This window comes from Nipponia nippon, unplaced genomic scaffold (genome assembly GCF_047370975.1).
Source record: "Nipponia nippon isolate SJK-2023a ecotype South Korea unplaced genomic scaffold, ASM4737097v1 scaffold_4, whole genome shotgun sequence".
Lineage (NCBI taxonomy): Eukaryota > Metazoa > Chordata > Aves > Pelecaniformes > Threskiornithidae > Nipponia > Nipponia nippon.
The window spans coordinates 71366483-71388227 of record NW_028262358.1 but is presented as its reverse complement, the minus strand read 5'-3'; the positions used below and the strand labels follow the sequence as shown (position 1 = coordinate 71388227).

Genomic DNA, 21745 nt, shown 5'->3' with positions numbered 1-21745 from the left:
AATGTTCTCAAAAATCACTTGGACAGTTTCCAGCTATAAAAAGAGGGAGGGGGAGGAAAAGGGGGGTGTGTGTGTTTTAAAAGAAAGGTAAACACTTCAAATTATATAGGAATGATAAATTTCAAAGATGAACTTATAGATACTGGATTGTATTTGGGGAAAAAATCCTCTAACCCACAAATTAAGTTAAAGGTTGGAAGAGGTGTGAAATACAGAGAAATTACTTCAGTTCAAGGATTGTCAGAAGAAAGATGATGTTGGAAAACACACGTCATACATTGTAAAGTGAATACAAGCTGTGTAACCAAATTATCAAAACTATATATACTGAAAGTGTAGTTTAAGAAACCTCTTGTACTAAAGAAAATCATTCCAAGTCAAAAGCCCATATGAAATGTGATCACCCACACTACAAATTTAGGATTTTTATGATGAAGAAACATTGCTGTAGCAAAAGTAACACATCCAAAAACAGCTCCCCGAACAAATTCCCATTTACGTTCTTGTTTAAGAAAAGGCAGGGTGTAAGCAAGTAGCTCCCTTTGCTCCCCCTCTGAAGCCTGCTGCTTCCCAGATTCCTTCCCCCTGTGGCTGCGCAGGTGGTCTCCCTGGCACACAACCCCCTTCCCAAGAGGAAAGTTGCTGCCCATGTTTAATACATTACTGCTGCGAACAAGTTTAGAGGAGCGACTGCCTGTGTCGGCAGAAACGGGACCAATCACAACTTGTGAGCTGCTGAATGACACCGGCAGTCCTGCCTCTGAAACTTTTGTTATTTTTTCCCCTCAACCTATTTCAATTGTTCCCACAACTTGGTCACAGACTCGGACAAGTTGCCAGAGATCTACAGACACTTCTCACAGCCCGGAGCAGGCTCCTCTCTGTGCTTCACTAACAGTCACACCAGAGGTAAGGAACCGCTCTTCTTTTATGCTTTTAATTCTTACAGCAAAGCACTGTAGCTGTAGGTTTCTTCAAAAACTCCTCTACTCAAATTAACAGCTGGTTATAATCGTTTATCAAAAAATATGGAAATGTAGGCTTTCCAGCTCTGAGTCAAACACATAATGCTGTGGGGGACGTATTTTAGGGACAATAAAGGCAACCGAGATTTTTCTATGTGCTGGTGGGACAGTAGCTGTCCTTGGATAGATGATTTATAAAGATAGCATTACACCAGAAGGTGAGAAGTTTTCATCATTTTCCTCAGACCTTTGTCTCTTCTTTTAAATTCGATGTATTTTGGGTTTTGTTTTTTAATACAAAATCCACAAAGAGACTAATTCACTTGAAGTTTTTTAGAGACATTTTTGTTTCCCCAAAGCTGCCTATCCACAGCCCAGCAAAGGTAAAGCTCTTCCACCATTTAACTCAGAAAAGCACTTTTTTTTTTTTATCTAACACATTGAGAAAGCAAACCTTTTTTTGCTGTGGGATCAAAAAGTACCCTTAATTAAAAAAATTAAGTAGTTTATAGCAGTACTAGAACTGAAATTATATCATGTTACTCAAACTGCAGTTCAAGCTACAGAATACTTAGAGCATTTTTGCTGTGAATTCCTTTGAAGGTTTGTTTTCTCCTGCTGGTCATTGTAACTGCCAAACTTGTTCTAGAAGGCTTCTAATAACAGGTAAATAATTTAGCTAGGATTTGGAACATAATGAACCAAATTGCAACTGCATAAAGTAATGCATTTATTTCCAACTAAGGGAAGTGTGTACACACTGTACAACAAAATATCACCCCAGCTTTAAACTCACTGCAAATTCAAAAAAAGAGTGCATCTCAAACAGAAACATGTGACATAAAGCACATTTTAAAATTTAGATAAATAAATATTTTTAAAAGGAATATGATTCATGAATATGTAGGTCTCTAGTGTCTTTCTCCTCCTTACAAACATGTTCCCCCCTTCCATGAATTCACACCTTACTACTTACGTATACTTCAGGTTCTGGTTTTAGAAAAGACAGACTCAATACAGACCTTAATTTTGTGAGGCATGTTTTCCCTGTTACTGAACAGGCACACTTTTCCTATTACTGACTGGTAGGCATCAGGCAAAAATATATGCAGGTGCTCAGTTTTGTGCTCAGCAGCCTTGTGCGAGTTTTGAATAGACAAGGACTGGAAGTGTCTGGACGTCCTGTTACTCACAAGGCAAACAATCTTGTTACGAAGTTCTCTAGAAGCTGTTTCCAGCAGGCAGAAGCAGCACTTCAGACCTCCCAGTGCCTTCAAACTAATGCCTACGATGAGCAACAAGATTCTGAGAGAGAGACAGACAGATTTTTTTTCAAGGGTAAAGTTATATAAAATGTATTTTCAAGTAAAGAGAGGAGTTTGGATTTATTCTACCATGCAGAGAATCCTGCTCTCCTAACACACACACTGCATACACACACCTTTAAAAAGAAGAGTTCGTGCATACATGCACAGATGGAACATACACAGAAACGTAACTGCGGTAGGCAGCTCTTTGCTGGAATGCATCCATAGCTACAGCAGGTTAGATGCCCGTTCATCTGAATTCCATCCTGTCACAGAGTTAAGTAATTTGAAGTAGATGACAGCGTGGCTCAGCTGTTAAGTTACATCTAAAAATTTCACATTTGTAACATCCCATGTCACAGACATCCAAACCTGGGTAACAACAGCCGACAGTCATGACAGAAGCATGTGCTACACAGCAGATGACAAATGTTAGCAATCAGATGGGAAACACTGCATTTAATTCACAGCAAATAACAGTTATCTGTTTTTTTACCACTCATTTGTCAAGACAACAATGTTATTTGTATTTAGAGAGATTCAGATTTATGTATATACCACATTTCTCTTTTAAAAAGTTGCATTTATTTCTCATCTTCTGAAGAGGTTAGGAATATAGTGTCTTCATTTTACAATATGAAACTCATTAAAATCTGTTTGTAATGAGATAGTGTAAAGGTGATTTTCACCGATTTTTTCAGACATCGGCAAACAAAATGTATGGGATACACCTACACAGCTATAAGAGCAGCTTTTTATTTGCTTTAAGAATAATTTGATTTAGGAATAGAAACGTGCACCAACTGGAAAGTAATGTTATGTTCCCTAAACTACAAGACTCTTTAGAACTGGAAGACTGCTTTTGCTTTCTAGAGATTGATACATGGCTTAAGAGGACTTTCCTGGCATCAAGTTACTTCTCAGAAGCTGAATTTATCTACTATATTCTTCTTTTAATCAATGCCATGTCATTGTCCCCTGAGCCGCTAAAAAGGTTAAAAACACAACTTGCAACATCCTCTTCCACTTCTACCTTTTATACAAGCCAGATGTATTTCAATTTTTACTTCAGTTCAAATTGCACTTGCCTCATTTCCTATTAATAAGTAGTGTCAAATGAACCACCAGAACCTAAAACCCAACTTGAAACTACAAGGTGTTAGGTACTCAGTGCAGACAGTGGAAGAAGGAGTTAATTTCCTAAAAGAAAAAATACATTTGCCTATGTAAAAGGCAAATGATACCAACAGATGGGAAAAAGTAGACGGTTATTATATGTCTTATTTTGATTAGGAGAACAGATGAGTATGGAGGCTGAAGCACCTGCCCAAGGTCCCACTGCATGGTCCTGCAGCAGTTGCAGGGAATTTAAGGCAAAGTTGAAAACTAGCCCAAAGCATTAGCTTCCAGGCTACTCTAATGGACCAGCACACAGATAAAAGTCCCAGGTATCCACAAGGCATGTGGATAACTTCCAAAAAACCAAAATGCCAAGCCTGGTGTGTTCAACTATCGATCAGTGTAATTTCTTGGTATCTACACCTTTCACATTCTCATGGACTTGAAATACAGGTAAAGGCTCTTACTGGCTATCTTACTTCCAGAACACTGAGAACATCAAAGTTAAGTCAAACGAAAGGTTGTAAGAGGAATGAATTAATAAGAGGGGGAGAAAAAAAGAGAATCTAAATTAAAGTGTGAGCCTTCCCCCGTCCTCTCCCAAATACATGAAAAATATTGACACGTCAGTACAAAATAGACTTTAAAACAAAAGGTAAAAAGGATAAAATGAGATTGCTTTTCCTGTTACCAGCACTTCCCAAACTCTATGCGCTGAATTGTTGCTTCTTCCCCCATCCCAAGGAAATGCGTTCTGCATGTGATTGAAAAAATGACACTATATGCCACAAGTCAGCCTCTAGCTCTCTTCAATGACTTAATGTACTCCAGCTACAGTTTTGTCTTTCCCCTTGCACAATTCCTTGCTCTTTTTCCACACTCTCACTCTCTTCCTTCGCTCATTTTCTTCTTCTACTTTCCTCCCTCAATCTGTCCTCTCCTGCACTGTCTGCATTCTTGCCTTCACCCATCCCAGTCTTTGTTTTCAACCTCCAGCCCTTTCTTTCCCCTTTTATGCTTTCTTCTTAATAAATAAATAAATCAATACATCAACTTTCCTCTTTCTGCAGTCAAGCTGTTGAATTGGCTAATACCCTTAATACCCTTGTTCACTGACACAACTGCCTAGTGCAACTCAGCCTAAAATCAGAATAAGCAACAGAATTCTGCACCCCTAGCATAGGTAAACAGAAAATCCAGCTGCTGGGGTAAATCCTAGCAAGTCACCTCCATACTGTGTATTTTTCTGTAAAAAGAAGAAAAATTTAAAATTACAACATACCTTTATAAATCACTTCTGTACTTGAAAACCTGCAAGCAACTTCTGTTCTATCGTTGGAAACTTTTACTTAGTGAACCAAATTGACAGTAGTGAGACCCTCTAGAGGTCTCTAGAGTTAATTCAGACCGCTTCCCTCTTCACTCCCTTCTCACCCCTCATCTTCCTCACACAAAAAAGGAGATTTTTCAGACTTGGAGATCTCAACTGTAGTGACTCCACACTGCTGATGAGGAGGTATTTTACAGCAGGGTTCGAAACAAAGCAATGCAACTTGGAATAAAATATATACATTAACACAGGACAGCCAATGAAGATGATGAGCATGCCTACGCATCAACTGCAGCTGCTGTGCACAGGCAAAGCTTTAAAACTCTGCAATGTGTTCTCCTCTGGGGGCCACACAATCCACAGGCAATGGTAACAAAGGGCTCCAGGTTCAACTCAACTCACAGCATTTAGTCCTGCACGCAGGGTTCTTTTTTGCTTTGGCACTATACACATAAATCTTTAAACTCACCTCCTCTGACCATGCAGAGAATGCCTCTTCCTGCCTACGAGTATCATACTGCTCACACAAACAGCTAGAGGAATTTCTAAGGCCAGCTAATTTTTAGTAAGAGTTCTAAACACATACTAGACCAAGGATCACATAACTTGATGGTACTTTTTGCATCACTATGTTCATGGTTATTGAGACATTTATTTTCAATGGATGAAACTGAATTACGGGGTTTTGGGGACATCTCATTGTAAAAATCTATGCAAGAGACCATTACACAATATTACTTTTTAACAATGCCTTTTCAGGGATTCACTTGGTCGTATGGGACAGCAACAAATCAAGTATGTCAAACCTCTTCTATTCCACTGATATCACTGCTGCATTTAGTAAACATATGACAGGAAACAGGCTGTGTCTAAAATTGCTGTGGCATTTCGAAAGGGGCCAAATTTATCCCGTGCGACTTCAATGGAGTCAATGCAGTTGCACGAGGAATGAGCATGGCCCACAGTTTTCGCTTTGGTCACATACCTCCGCTCATTGTGAAGGACACCCAGGAACAAAGATAAAAATAACCTAATACAAATCAGGGAAACAGTCACATGTGAGTGAAGAAGGAAGCAATAATTGTGATCAGTGACTCATTCTAGGGCACCAGGTGTAGGGGATCCCCTACACAGTAACATATGGGGTCAGCCACATGACCTCTTCCTGCAGATTCGTGCTGTGCATAAGACGATCCTTTCACATCCATTAACAACACTGGATTGAACACATAACTGCATAGCAATGAAGCCAGCAGTTTCTCTTGTGCAATCCTTGGTCTCGTCACACATGAGTAACGCTGACTTTAAAAAAAAAGTCAAATATAGTTTGCCCTTTTGCTGCACTTTCCTGTCAAGAAGTGGTGTGTGCATGCATAATACTTCTTAATATTGACCTAAAACACAAGACAGGGGACTAAACAGGAGAGAACAGCGCCTATTTGTGCCAATGATCAGCCTTCGTATCAGTGTAATTATTTTTCAGGCTGTCCATTTTGACCTTGATAGCCACCCATATGCAGCTGTGTTACTGAATCTGTTTCTCTTTATGCACACTTTAGGTGGGTGACAGCACCATGGAGGATTAACAAGCAAGGTATGTGTTTATTAGTTGAAGCCATGCACTTGTAAAGACAAACTTGCTGAAATACAGACACAGAATTTGCCTCCTTTGCTTATAAGAAAACTTCTCCCACAGACAGGTTTAGTAGGTAAAACAACATGTACGTGTTCCAAAAATTTGCAATTCCATATGAGCTTTTAAATCAAGGAAACCAAGTTACTTTGTTTTGATCTTTCCTCATCCCATCTTTACACTGTTTTCTAGCCGTAAAAGGTAGACATTTTACCTTCCCCCCCCTTTTTTTTTTAAATATCCTTTCCTATCGCCTGTCTGGTAATGTATGTTCAATGCTAACGTCAGTGTGACAGCTCAACTGAGCCTTCTGACCTATTGCCTGCTCCCTCGGCAACATCCCTCACTCATTCCAAAGGGAAGAGTAATTTTTTTTTTTCCCCTCCCCAAGAGATCTCACCTATGGCGGCCTTGCATCTGTGATGCCCAACCAGCTAATATTGCCTTTTACAGAAGCACTTCAACGACCCAGGCCCTCGCCCCCTGAGTCATGCAAGGGAAACATATGCAGCAACACAGCAGTGCAGGTGTTAGCATGTGTGCAGTTAAATCTAACGCAGTACACAGAAATGGACTTATTGTGCATATACAAAGGTGAAAATTCATGCTGTTCTAGTCCTTCTGAGGGCCCCAAGAAATACAGCAGCCAGGAAGAGGACAGATGTGTTGCTGTAACAGGTCATACACAGCCCAAAGACCACAGGTTGCACACACCCTGCATTAAAAAAAATGACAAGTTGTGATGAAGTCATCTGCAGGCAATACTGTTCTCTGTGCAGTGTCTGTCGCACAAGCTAGTTACGCAAACTCTTCTGTACTAGCGTAAACCCATTACTGGTTCATCTACCATGCCTTGTCTAAAAGAGGATGAACAGCCTAATGCACCGCAGCCCATACTGGGCTGGGAGAGCAAATGTGTCTTCAGCCAAGTCACTTGAGAATTCCTGTGCACGTCTTGCTTTTACTGCACGTAGGGCAGACAGTGACCAGCAAAGAGCTAAGCAGAATATACTTGGCAAGCACTTTAACTGCTTAAGTAGATGAAAACAGGTACAGCATAAAGTCAAACAAAGCTGAAAAATTATAGTCCCTCGGAAAGTAAGTTCCTGGTGTGTGTTTTGTTCACAACAAAGTTAAGATCAACTATAGCTCAAAACATCATAACAAAATCTCAAGTTCAATTTTAGGAGGAGATGTCATCACATGGAATCCTCTAAAGGTATTACACTATCTGGTTTCTTTCAAAAGTCTCTTTAAATACCCACACTGCTGCTGGCACTGGAAGCACACGTATCCTGCCCATACAGGACCATTTGACTCTACAGCCTGACATGGAGGGACTAAAAAAGAAGAGTCTGAAAGACACTTCTGTTTCATTTTAAGGTTTTTCCATTTACTCACATCTAAAGACAAATTCATGGACATCAGTCAGGATCATCATGTAATTTGGGCAGCAGATATCTAAGCAATGGTTTTCCGTTATGTGGCATATATGAGTAGATACAAATTTTGTTTACCCCCCCCCCGCCCCCCCCCCAAAAAAAGAGGACAAGGAGAGGCCCTCTGTGAAAGGTATGATCACTATATAAGTTCATGAAACTTTTAGGAGCAAGTGCAGCTTTAGCAGTAAAGTTTGAGAGACGCATATATCATCACCATCTTGAAAACTAGTTTTTCACATTGCAATAGCACCTACAGAATCCACCTCACTATGAGCCAAACAAGCATATATCAAAGCCAGCCTCTTGCCATGGAAGGGTCATACAGGAGGGTTTTAAAACTCCCAAGAAGTAGCTGTGGTGTAAGACACCCTGTGCTTCCATCTGCCATTAAAAAGGGGGAAAATATACTTGCAACAAAACACTCACTTAAGAGACAAAGTTATATACATGCTTTATTTTGTTCCTCATAGCAGTCCTCTGCCTTTGCACTTATATTTTGTTACACATTGTCCTATGTGTATATAAAAAAAAAAAAAATTTTAGTCCTTACTCTGTTTTGTCTGTTGAGAAATATACTAGAATTCCCTATGGCAGTGATGCATTAGCTTTTAATTACTCACCATAAAGAATTTTTACTTGGAAACAGAAACGCTTCAACAATATTTCTTTTCCTCCCTTCCAGAATAAGGTACTGGGGTAAGTCAGATTATCTGCCCGGGTCAATAACAGCCAGCAGTAATATCCAGATCTTCTAGCTGAAAAATCTGTGACTCTAGCCATATCATCAGGCTTTCACGTGTGCTTGAACAAATAATGAGTGGGGGGGTGGGAGGGAGCCAGCCACGGCCTTTTCACTGACTGTAAAGGATAGAGATCAGGATCTAAAGCAATGATCTGGGTAAAACCCGCAAATGCACAATTTCCACTTTACAATTCCTCACCACTGCTAAGAAGCAGGTGCTTGGTAGCCTTCAGGAGGAGAAGCACAATACAGGACAAATCTAAACTTGAAAAACAAAATGTTGAAAAACCTGTTTTAAAGTAAAAACACTGTAAAGGCAATCTATTTACTTCAGGCTTTTTAGAACTTTGAAACAATCTCCATTTGCACTCATCAAAACACTTTACTTCTGCATTTCTAACTCTTCACTTTCCTGCTTTCCCAGCTCCACAAAGGCTGTCTAAAACAAAAAGAGAAGATAACAGGCACTTTGCACTGTTCCTGACAACTTCTCTTCTTTCCTGCACTCCTAAAACCTCTGATTTGTGCCCTCTGCTTTCTTGTTGCCATGGAGAAGGTCCAATACATAACCCGCTCTGCTCTGAGGAGAGCCTCAACTATTGAGGTCAACCCACAAGCACGCCAAAGGCTCCAAGAGCTCTTTGTGAATTTCTGCCTGATTTTAATTTGCCTCTTGCTGATCTGTATCATTGTGATGCTCCTCTGAAGTTCCAGCACTTCTCTGCACTGTCCTCTAGGAAAGTCACCCCAGAGGGAAGAGAGACCTACACCCGCAACTCCCAATGCAAGGATCCTCTTGTGAGAGGGGCTAGCACTTGGACTAGAGCTGTATGCCAACCATCGCACTACTCTCTTACTACCTGCTACATGTATTAAAAACACACTTCTGTGCAGAACAGTGTTTAGAGCCTGTTGTTACAAAGCTGTGCATGATCTAATTTGTCTGTCTCGGTCAAGAGATGTCTTTTCTGAATGGGGTAAAAGTACTGCCTCTTCATGGAGTTGGTAAGTTCCTCAATGTTTTAGCCAGATCACACAAACAGCAACTTCACTTTTTGGGGGCCTGAGTGTTTTCAAATTTCTCTGAAAATCCTTAAGCCCTTGGAGGGGTTCTAAATTTGGCCCATGTCCACCCAAAGACGACCTACAGGCACACAGCCCCTAACACATCCTAGGAAAATTTCTGCTCTGCTTACTTCAAGGTGCTGCATCTCTGCATTATCAACTGAAGGCATTCAAATTGTTGCAGTGATTTTAAGGGAATATGAGAATAAACAAAAAATGTCTTCTAACCCAGAAATAAAAACTATTTCATATGCTTTTCTCCCTATTTAAGGGATCTTAGAGATTATATATATATACAAAGCACGTATATATGTGTGTATATACACACATACAACTTGGATCTAAAAAAAAAAAAGGCAACTTCATTTACAGTATTTTTCACTAGATACATCCTTACAGAAGTAAGTGACATCTGGAAAGTTTTTTCACTATGTTTTGCAGAAAAATCGACAGTACCGCAATGGTATCAAAGATTTAATTTTCTATAGTCATTTAACTGACATGACAATTGGCACAACTCAAAAGTAATTCTGAGTTCTTAATATTTGGCTTCAGACAACTTTATGATGGCCTGCTGTAATTTATACAATAATCTCCTTAGTTTAGAACTACAGAAAACTTGGTATTTGCCAATGTCACACAAGGTGGCTTGTATCTGATGTGGTGAAGAAAAAGGTTTAAGTCACTCTTACTGCTGTGATTGAAGTGTATCATACAAATGCAAGTAACACCACCACCCTCAACTGCAAATGCCTGTTAGAGAACAAGCAAGTACTTTCCTAAAATAAATGATACGTACCATTATGCACAGGGGGGAAAGCAGCGCAGAAATATCTTTTCAACATGTAAACCACAGTCTATACATAAAAGATGAAGTTTCTACTCCAGCAGTTGTCAGTAACCAGAGTGAGCGGTAGACTTCAAACTCTCCCATGTGTTGCTAGTATTAAGCTAAATTCCTAGAAACTTTATACAGTATTCAAATTTAAAGAGAGCTCAAGAATCAACAGAGGTCAAACGGACACCTATTTTTTAAATGGGCATCTTTCTATACCACTCTACATAAGCAATCCTATTGATGAATACAGAAAATCAAAACAGTTTTATCTTAATCTTGTATTCTGCCTTTAAGACTTAATATTCCACGAGTAGAGGTTGAAAATGAACAGCTGAGCAGGAAGGGAAGAAATCTTTGAAAAAACTACGTACTCAATGGAATGCAAGCAAATCCAGTGGTGATGCACTTCCTAACTGGCAAACAGATGTGCTGAGACCAGACCGCTGAAACAAGGTTAATCACTACAGGAAATTGCTTAGCTACTGTATGAGGATTAGGGCAAGCACTGATGAGACCGGCAACACCCAACCAACCCCCTCCCTGCAAGTTAGTGTATGAATATTATCGATTCGAACTGTCAGTGTGAATCTCAATGTCCATTTCGTGCATTCTGACCACTCTCACAAATGCATGAGATTTTAATAAGCACACTTTCCCTATTAATTCTTCTTCTTAAGAACAGCTGCCAACGCAGTGCACTTCTGTGGGAAAAAAAACAGAAAAATCTAAAGGTACTTTCTTCTCTTTTTAAATCTATATTTTTGTAATGGATAGGGTTTCCAGTTTTAGTTTGCTTTGGAGGTGTTTCAAGAAACTTCAATGGGAAATAGAAACAGTTTTACAGCATAGAAAACTCCCTGAAGAAAAAAGGTGTTAAGAGTAAAATATCAACACATACATTCTGAGGACATGTTGGGATTATAGGTTTCACAAGCCAGTAATACATAGAAGTAAAGCATTGCGAACAAAATAAAAACCCCATCCCCCCTCATAAAAACAAACCCACCACTTTCCTCTTATGTGCCATTATTTATTTAAAAACAGTAAACAAGAACAAAACCAAGGTATAAATAAGCTGGAAGCCCTATTGTTATTTTACAGCAACGCAGATAAATTGCATGTACTGTATGGTTCACGTGTCTTAGGGTTCTGCTGATCAGAAAAACTGCTACCATTCTCTATATCACTAAATGTCAACTGAACCCAGAGATTAAAAAAATAAAACCTTTTGTACATAGTACATTCTTCTTTGTATACTTATAGGGGCTTTAAAACTAACATCTACTGTATTTTTATTTATTAAAATGACTGCTTGAAAATATTTTTAATGCATAAAATAAGATACTTAAATACAATTCCATTTAGAAATCTACTTATTAAAGTTACGTGAAAAAGAGCTAGTCATCACACAGCTTTCTGATTGTGTATACCTCTGTTTATTCTGCTTTGGTTTTCAACAGCAGTCCTGCCTATTTTGCGATGTCCAGATCACTTACACATACTTAATTTACCCTCACCAAATAGTGCACATAAATAATCCTAATGAATTTTATGAAAGTGTAATCAAAAAGTTCACTACTTTTATGAGCCATAATAAAAATTCCAAACACAGCATGTAGCTTGGATTAAGTTTTCATTTCTCTTTTCCATACCACTCGAGGCTATGTCTTTTTGCTAATTTCATCTTACACACTGATAGACAGCCAAACAGCAACAATCTGGTATTACTCTTCCCCCCCAAAAAACAAATGACAAACTGCCATGGCAATTTTACGCTGAGAAAGAGCTGAAGCAGGAACAAGAATATGCTGGTTTTAAAGACGCGTCTCCTCAGCCAGCTCTTCAGCAAATATTGATAAATTTACCCATTTTTCTCTAGGTGAAGACACTATCCATTTCAGAATTAGAAATTTTGTTCTGATCAAAACTAGTCAGTAAGGCACTTTAGAGGGCAGCAGTTACTTGCATTTCTTTATTAACTAATCTCCATCAATTTAGCAACGATTGCCCTTACTGCATTTAGCAACTGATTGCCCTTATTGCAGAACTGAACCACTCGACAGATAAGTGTAAAATAGGTTTAAACAAAATTTTTCACAGAACATGCACAAAATGTTTGCCCCCCCAGCGTCAGGAACTTTTACGTAAGTTTTGCTACAAATACGCACAGAACAATAATCATGTCAGACATACGCACTCATGCCGAGATGTACTTTACCTATATCCTCTCTGCCAAAATTAGAGCAGAGCAATGAACACATTCATTCTTGTTCATATCCATCCAGAAATGAACAAGAATAAATGTGTTCATTACTCTGCTCTAATTACATATTAGAGACCAGACACCTGTATTTGTATGGCTATTAATAAATAGTGTCTGTCAGAATACAACTAGAAAATATTTGTGAAGTCCTACAAGATCCACAGATATCTTTTATTTAACAACAGATGTCGTCCTTTTAGCTTTGACCTAGATGTTAAAAGCTTAAATAACAAAAACAAACACAAACAAACAAACAAAAAAACCTGTTTTGGTTATGGAAGGAGATCAGTGAACTAACACCTCTTGTTCATTGCAACGATTACAAACAGAACAACCTATTTATAAGGATTCCTTTAAAAACTGATGCTCATCTCAGTAAGAACCCTGGTAATTTAAATTATTTGAAACAGGCACAAGATTTATTGTAATATCTGACAGTTTCATCAAACCGATTGCTTTATAAGCCCCTTATATTTCTTATATAAGATAAAAGAATGCTGAAAGTTCCATTTTTGTATAAAATATAAAGCTATAAAACACTGCCCTCTTGTGATCTCCCCTAAAAACTTAGCTGGTTATTAAAAGGAAGTTTTGGCAACATTTCATTGTTAGGGCTAAGTGGTCCTATTTGTTTCTTTCATTTATATATATATATATATATATATAAATATATAAATATATATATATATATAGTTCTACATATAAAACACAATTGCTAAGTTATTAATACTATCTTAAAAGAAGCTATTGCGTATGTGCTATTAAAAGCACTAAGGACGCATCCTCTGCCAGCCCAATCTAGATTCTTAATAAGGCATTTGCAAAGCCGCAGTGAATCCTAGACAGCACACTGCTGGCAAAACGCTACCTACCGTGCTGCACGATGCCAAACCCTAGAAGGGTAGGAAACACTCCTGTTAACAGAGGTACATTTTGCCCAGATGAGAAAGTTGTCTTTCTGTTTTTTTGTTTTGTTTTTGTTTGTTTGTTTGTTTTTGTTTTTTCACCTACAGAGATCTTTCAAAAGTAAATTTTCAACATCTATTGCTGCAACAGATTAAGTCTTGAGAATAGCCTCTTTTTTTGAAAATCAAATGGGCCTGAAAAGTACCATACACATTAAAAAAAGTAAATAAAGAGCCAAACTGTATAAAATTCAAGTCCTTTCTCCATCAATCAGTTCTTCAGAAGCTCTTCAGTAGTGAAATGAAAGCTATCATTAACTCTAATATTATTGTTTTTTATTTTTAAGGTATTTGGGGGAAAAAAAAAAAAGGCATCCAGATTCCTTTTTTGGAAAAAAAAATCTAGTTATTATAAATAAACATTTTTTTTCTTACATGGCAGAAACTAAAACCAGGTAAACAGCTGAAGACACAATGAAATTTATGTGAATCTACATTACTTAGAGCAACCCAAAGCTACGATCAAGAGTCTGCTGCGAGCACAAGAGGGCACACTGATCCACAGTATGGATCTTGCTAACAACAGAGGTCTCAACCTGCTGCTCAATTTTCTGCTTATTGTCTTGGTTCTGGTGCTCGCATTTATCCTCGTGAAGCTGATGTGAACCTCTATGAGGCTCCGCTTCCATCTCAAATCTTGTTTTAAGGGTTTTGCAATGATAATGTAGACACTTCAAACTATCTGAATATAAATATGCAAAGACTGCAGAGACTGAAATATCTGACAGTTCGAGAAAGTGTTCACATACCTATTTTATCAGAACGCGATCCCAAAAGCTGCGCACAATTATCTACCTGCCACTGAGTAAAGAAAGCGTCTAGGGCCTTGCTGAGTACATGAACAAATCCAAGTATGCAGCAGCAGTTACTGTAGTTTTCTCACTGCTACAGCTGACTTGTATTTAAAGATCTACAAAAGATCAGCAGCCTTCAAAGAACATCATTTCTGCAAAGGGGAGAGCAGAAATCAAATTTTTAAAACGGGATTTCCACAGAACATGTACTTCATGGGAAATGGCACAGGTACAGCAGGAAGGCAGAACGAAACCCCTACGTTGGGTTGACAGCACGCATCGCATTACCCGTGGAGAGCAAAAGCAGAAATACTGTAGATGGAAACGACAATATCCATGAAAAGCAGCTTGCAGCAGCTGAGATGGGGATAAGTTAAGTTTAAATAGGAAAGCATAATTATTAGTTACACCTTTTCTGACACCTACGGTTCACAGCAACACCTTAAAAGCCAGAAGCCATTAGTGTTATCCAGCAGTATCGAAAGAAGCAGCTGTGAAAACAACTGAAAACCAACCAACCATTAAAAAGGGCTATCATAACTGTGCCTACGAAGCCCTTAACATCGCCACGTGCATGAGCAGCAGGTGCATCTGCACAAACGCAAGCGTGCTACATCCTTAACGACCCGGATTTACCACTTAGGCACAGGTCAAGTGTGCAGCGTGGGAGCTCTCAAGCCGTATTTGACATACCACTTGTTACTTGCCAGTGCAATCACCCAGCCCATAGCTTGTCCTCACATTAAGCATACAACATAAGCTTCTTACAGGACCTTCTTCTACGGCCCTTTACAGGATGGTGTACTTTCCCCATGGGTCCCTGGGAAGGACAGTGACCAAGAAGAGCTCACTTCTGCTGGAGTTATTTGCCCAGAAGGTAGCTGAGATTTGAGATAGACCTGAGATACACTGGGAAAGAAGGTGGCCAGATTGGGGCCAAACAGCTTACTCCTAGCATCGCTCTTTCCCAAGTACAACGTGGGAACAAAGTCCACCAACACATATGCATTGTAAAGTAAACAATGCCACACATATGCATATCAACAGTCTCTTGCACACATGCAAAAGAGGCAGATGTTGCTCATGGGGTGGGCGAAACCCCAGCTTCCAGCTTTCTATTGCCAACAGCACATCCCTGATTCAGCACGTATACTGTCAATGCAGCACTTGCTGAATATATTAGAGCTGATCTACCTATGTTCACGCTGAGGATTTCCAGACGATTACTGTTATTGTGGGGTGGTTCAGTTATCTGGAAGAGACCCATCTAAATTGAATCTACAAAGAGATTTTTCACAGGAAAATGACAGTATGTCTAGGGAAACAAAGTATATGTGAGTTCTACCATTAACAGGCATCCATGTTCCACTCTGTGCTACCTGCTCCAAAGCTCACGCGCCACTAGCTGGGGCAGCACGGATACTCAAAATGAAAGCTTTTTTCTCATCCGCTCTGAAATATGTGCAATAAACATTTAAAATAGCTTCTGCAAACTACACATCTATAGCTTTTTTATGTTGATATAGTAATAGCAATTCCTGTCTGTTTGCATTTAAAGAAAAACCTTTGTCCAGCTGCATCACTATAAGCACTTTATCACTTATTTTGATAATCTTGAAATATTCTGCTTTTTAAAAAAAAAAAATCTGTAAATTTATATACAAGGGATATATGTTGTAACAGTTACATAGTTATGTATTATTTGGGAGGATTTCTGCTGGTGCTTGACATAGATGGCACAAAGCATACCACAACCACAGAAAATTATATAAAGCCCACTCTAGTCTAAAGAGGAATAAAAATGGTTTCCCAACAAAATGGCAATTCACGGATACACTGCTTGGGCTGGAACAAAGTTTATTGTCTGTATGCTCATAGAATCATAGAATCGTTAAGGTTGGAAAAGACCCTTAAGATCATCGAGTCCAACCGTTAACCTAGCACTGCCAAGTCCACCACTAAACCATGTCCTCGAGCACCACGTCTACCCTTCTTTTAAATACCTCCAGGGATGGGGACTCTACCACTTCCCTGGGCAGCCTGGTCCAGTGCCTGACTACCCTTTCGGTGAAGAAGTTTTTCCTAATGTCTCATCTAAATCTCTCCTGGCACAGCTTGAGGCCGTTTCCTCTCATCCTATCGCTCATTACTAGGGAGAAGAGACCGACCCCCACCTTGCTACAACCTCCTTTCAGGTAGTTGCAGAGAGCAATAAGGTCTCCCCTCAGCCTCCTGTTCTCCAGACTAAACAACCCCAGCTCCCTCAGCCACTCCTCATAAGACTTGTGCTCTGGACCCTTCACCAACTTCGTTGCCCTCCTCTGGACACGCTCCAGCATCTCAACATCTTTCTTGTAGTGAGGGGCCCAAAACTGAACACAGTACTCGAGGTGCGGCCTCACCAGTGCCGAGTACAGGGGCACTATCACCTCCCTGGTCCTGCTGGCCACACTATTCCTGATACAAGCCAGGATGCCATTGGCCTTCTTGGCCACCTGAGCACACTGCTGGCTCATGTTCAGGCAGCTGTCAACCAACACCCCCAGGTCCTTTTCCGCCAGGCAGCTCTCCAGCCACTCCTCCCCCAGCCTGTAGCGTTGCATGGGGTTGTTGTGACACAAGTGCAAGACCCGGCACTGAGCCTTGTTGAACCTCATACAGTTGGTCCCGGCCCAACGATCCAGCCTGTCCAGGTCCCTCTGTAGGACCTTCCTATCCTCCAGCAGGTCAACACTTCCACCCAACTTGGTGTCATCTGCAAAACTTACTCAGGGTGCACTCGATCCCCTCATCCAGATCATCAATGAAGATACTGAACAGGACCGGCCCCAACACTGAGCCCTGGGGAACACCACTCGTGACCGGCCACCAACTGGATTTGACTCCATTTACCACCACTCTCTGGGCTCGGCCGTCCAGCCAGTTTTTAACCCAGCGCAGAGTGCACTTATCCAAGCCGTGAGCAGCCAGCTTCTCCAGGAGAATCCTGTAGGAGACACTGTCAAAGGCCTTACTAAAGTCGAAGTAGACAACATCCACAGCCTTCCCCTCATCCACTAAGCGGGTCACTTTGTCGTAGAAGGAGACCAGGTTAGTGAAGCAGGACCTCCCTTTCATAAACCCATGCTGGCTGAGTCTGATCCCCCGGTTGTCCCGCATGTGCTGCGTAATGGCACTCAAGATGATCTGCTCCATGACCTTCCCCGGCACCGAGGTCAGGCTGACAGGCCTGTAGTTCCCCGGATCCTCTTTCTGTATATTCAAAAGTTTTCCTATCTTAGGGAAATCACTGTGACAGTTTAATAGCTAAAATTAGACAAATGAGTTAGCCCTGACAAAAAATAAAAATCACATATTCCTTTTTAATAAAAAAAAGAGGAGTCTACTGCCACCAACAATCATGTACTTCCAGATCCAAAATTACATACAAAGGAAGCCTGTAAGAAATTCTGCAACTAACATGTAGGAACAACCCCAAGAAACAACCCCAGCAGCCTCCTCCCAGCCAGCAACGAACATTACAGAATCATCAACGAATGTTGAAATACGCTGCTGAAACTGAAACATGCATTCTCCTGAGACGACATACAAAATTGGCAAGTTATCAGTTAACCAATGCCAAGTCTCTCTTTGCAATCAAGCATGGTCAAAGTTTGGTTTCCCATCATCTGCTAGCGCTTACTCCAGACTGAGCCCACATATGCACTATAACGAACGCAACCCCAGCTGTTGGTCTACCAACTTCGCAGCAAAAGGAACCAAACACAAAAGCGTAATTGTGGCTCACAGTGGAGGAGATCGCTCAGCTAACTAAAGGTGATAGCTCTTCATGTCAGAAAGTTTTACCTTGCAGAAAAAGTATATTTTCATCAAAATGTGACATGGGAAAAATGTTTATATTAATCTGTTTTAGTTTTCTGATCTGCCAGGATCATAAGAAAAAACTAGTTTTGAGTTGACATTTAAGAATAAAGTCTTCTGTCGCAACAATATTTTGAAGAATGCTGTAACTTTTTCTTTCAAATAAAGTTTTACAACTTGTTTACCAATGTTTAGGTATACATGCAGTTTACTTTCTTACTTCTCTGTTCTGAAATGAAGACTGTTGTAGGATCTCTAAATCTCTCAAGGCATTAAAATTTCATTTCCAGTAACTTTCATATACATGGTATGAACAAGGCAGTGTTTTCCTCATTAAAGAAAAAACAGTAAACCAGATACATTAAAGGAAAAAGATGCACTTAAGCAATTTCCATCTATTATTTCTGCTATATTATGACACAAATTAGTATGCCATGAAGAAATCATACAGATGTCCCATACACTGGAAAAGACACAGATTCATCACGTGATGCCTACAGCATTGTACAGAGCTAATAAGCAGATATGCAACCTTCTGAAACCCTCCTTCTTATTCTATTACCTTCCACAATTTTAAAGGCACACTTTCGTTTCAAACCTCATTTCTGGACTAGCATACAGTATGTACCTAGGTACATTCAGATAACAGGATAGATAATACGATCAGGCTTTAAGAAATGCCTTTATATGAAAACCTACAGCCTTTTTATCCAGATTTGTATGGTCTCCCAGTTCAGTAAATGGGAACCTCTGTCACATATTACAAGCATTTTTTCCCTTAACACAGGCCTAATCACACACTTCCTTACTTTGGAGGTTAAAAAGAAGAAAAAAAGGTCACGTCTGCTGAAAGATCAGCTGTACATTGAAAATAATTAAGTGTATGGCAAAATATAAATTCTGTAGGGAAATTATTTTAATTGAAGTACTATTAAAAGCTGTTCCTTGGAAATGCGTAGGAGAATGTTTATCTTCAAAAAGTATACGTTAAATAGTACACATTAGCTAGAGAAAAGAATTTGCATATACAACTCCATGATGTTACACAATAACCATAGACCAGATCCTCCCTGGAGATGTATTTCCAAAATGTATAAACATCACACCCACAGCTGAACGATGCGCCTTCTCTGAAGAGGCGTTCTGTTGATCCACAGCATCTTTTCTGCACTTGCAAGCCTGACCATGTTCTGAAAGAGAATCTCCACAAAGCTGTAGGTCTTCCACTCAACGCTCTGAGCTTCCCTTACAATGCACAGTAAATATTTTATTTTAAAAATCATGGTTTACAATTGGAATGGAAAAGCCACATTATAGGCTTAATTTCGGGAGCAAAGTGTAACAAAAACCCAACAGGTAGATGCTGAGGTTCGGTTAAATTCAGACTATTAAGGAAGCAGAGCATCTTAATTTTGAGAGCAATTAACCTTGGAACAGCTTGTAAGGGCTGTAATACACTACCCTTTACAGTAAACTTAAATTCAAAGCTTGTCTGATTTTATAAAAATAAACCCTAATTCAGAGTTTTGTGGGGTAAACTGTCTATACTAGTCTGTAAAGGCACAAAAATTTATTTGTAGACTGTATTATTAAGTCCAATAGCTGTTCCTGAAACATCAGTCCTCAAAACCAACTCAGAAAATTGTTGCAGTCTGTTCTTGCTTCATTAGTGATAGCTGCCCTCTACAGTCTCTCCCTCTACCAGCCTACCTTAAGGATACACAAAGCTGCTCTAGATTCTCAGTTAAAAGCAAAGTTCATTTTGTTTTCTGGTCATGGCAATGGCGGTTTTAAAGTAAAAGGATGATAAACTGTAATTTTTTCAGTCCTGTAAAAACCACTGCATTTCCATCAGCGTGCATACTTAATAAAAGCAAAATAGCAAAAATAATCCCTACTAAAAGGGAAAGAAAAATTTAAAAGTTTCTATAGAGGTGGGGTTTTTTTCCCCCTTTTATAAATCACCAGCTTCCTCTAGTAAAATCTTATGCTTTCTGCTCTCTCTCTTCCCTAGGTATATATCCCACTTTGGATTGTAGTTTTCTTAATTTTTCAGAAATAATAGCGTATCAGTTCCTAGGTGCACACATAGAGATCTTTGGGGAAAAAAAAAAAATTGTAGCACAATTATAGACTCATAGAATATCTCAAGTTGGAAGGCACCCATAAGGATCAGAGTCCAACTCCCTGCTCCTCGCAGAACTACCTAAAACTAAACCATATGACCAAGAGCGCCATCCAGACAGTCCTTGAACTCTGACAGGCTTGGTGCTGTGACCACTTCCCTGGGGAGCCAGTTCCAGTGACCAACCACCCTCTCAGTGAAGAGCCTTTTCCTAATGTCCAATCTGAACTTCCCTTGACACAGCTTCATACCATTTCCTTATGTCCTGTCGCTGGGCACCAAAGAGAGATCAGCACCTCCGCCTCCGCTGCCCCCCCGAGGAAATTGTAGACTGCAATGAGGTCACCCCTCAGCCTTCTCTTCTCCAAGTTGAACAAACCAAGTGACCTCAGCCACTCCTCATGAATCTTGCCCTCAAGATCTCTCACCATCTTGGCCACCTTCCTCTGGACACACTCTAACAGTCTAATGTCCTTCTTATACTGAGGTGCCCAAAACTGCAGGGTAGAGCAGGACAATCACCTCCCTCGACCGGCTAGCTGTGCTGTGCTTGGTGCACCCCAGGACACGGTTGGCCTTTTTGGCTGCCAGGGCAAACTGCTGACTCATATTCAACTTGCCATCAACCCAAACCCCCAGATCTCTTTCTGTGGGGCTGCTCTCCAGCATCTTGTCTCCCAGTTTGTATGTAGAACCAGGATTACCCCTCCCCTACACTGAGGTTTCTTTAAAAAAACAGGTATCAAGACACGAAGAACCATTCTCCTTTCTTCGTCTCTTCTGGTATCCCTGCTCCTTACAGCTGTAACCTCTGGGCAGAAAGACAGGGCAGGCAGGGAAGGCCAGCAAAGGATGTCTTTAAGAGCCCAAAGGCTCATCATTCCTGCCCATGCCTTAACTTTCTGTTTCTCTGGGTCCTATTTCACAACGATATCTTCTCACTTGAGGACACGTAACAGATCACATTTCAAGGCCCATCAACGCAACTCCAAATCATACCAATGAAAGTGCTTGCTAAGGCCGCCAGGAACCTCCTCTGCACCCCTTGTGCCCTTAATTACTGTCAGACTGCCTGTGCCCCCCCCCCCCCCCAATCAAGCAAGAAGTCAGGGTAAGCAGAGCAAAGGCCACGGCTTCAAGGACTTTCCCGATTTTCCAGGACTGACCAGACAGCTGGTAGGATCATTGCTTCCTAAGCAAGGTGCTAGCTGGATCCTGTAACATATACATCAATACTGATACAGATATAAAAATAACAGGAGCAAGGGGAAAAAAAACAAACAAACAAACAAACAA

General features: G+C 40.2%; 2 protein-coding genes across 3 annotated transcripts in view; one reads left to right on the top strand and one right to left on the bottom strand.

The window, feature by feature from the left end:
- Positions 1–21745, bottom strand: part of CEP85L (centrosomal protein 85L) — a 126691-nt gene that overhangs the window by 53870 nt on the left and 51076 nt on the right. The window lies entirely within an intron of this gene.
- Positions 697–12055, top strand: PLN (phospholamban). 2 transcript variants are annotated; one of them, XM_087774133.1, is made up of 3 exons: positions 697–909; positions 6281–6315; positions 8963–12055. In XM_087774133.1, the coding sequence occupies exon 3, from the start codon at positions 9086–9088 to the stop codon at positions 9242–9244; it is 159 nt and encodes a 52-aa protein (XP_087630259.1). In that variant the 5' UTR covers positions 697–909; positions 6281–6315; positions 8963–9085; the 3' UTR covers positions 9245–12055. The 2 variants fall into 2 exon arrangements, with proteins under 2 accessions (XP_087630259.1, XP_087630260.1); XM_087774134.1 differs by lacking the exon at positions 6281–6315.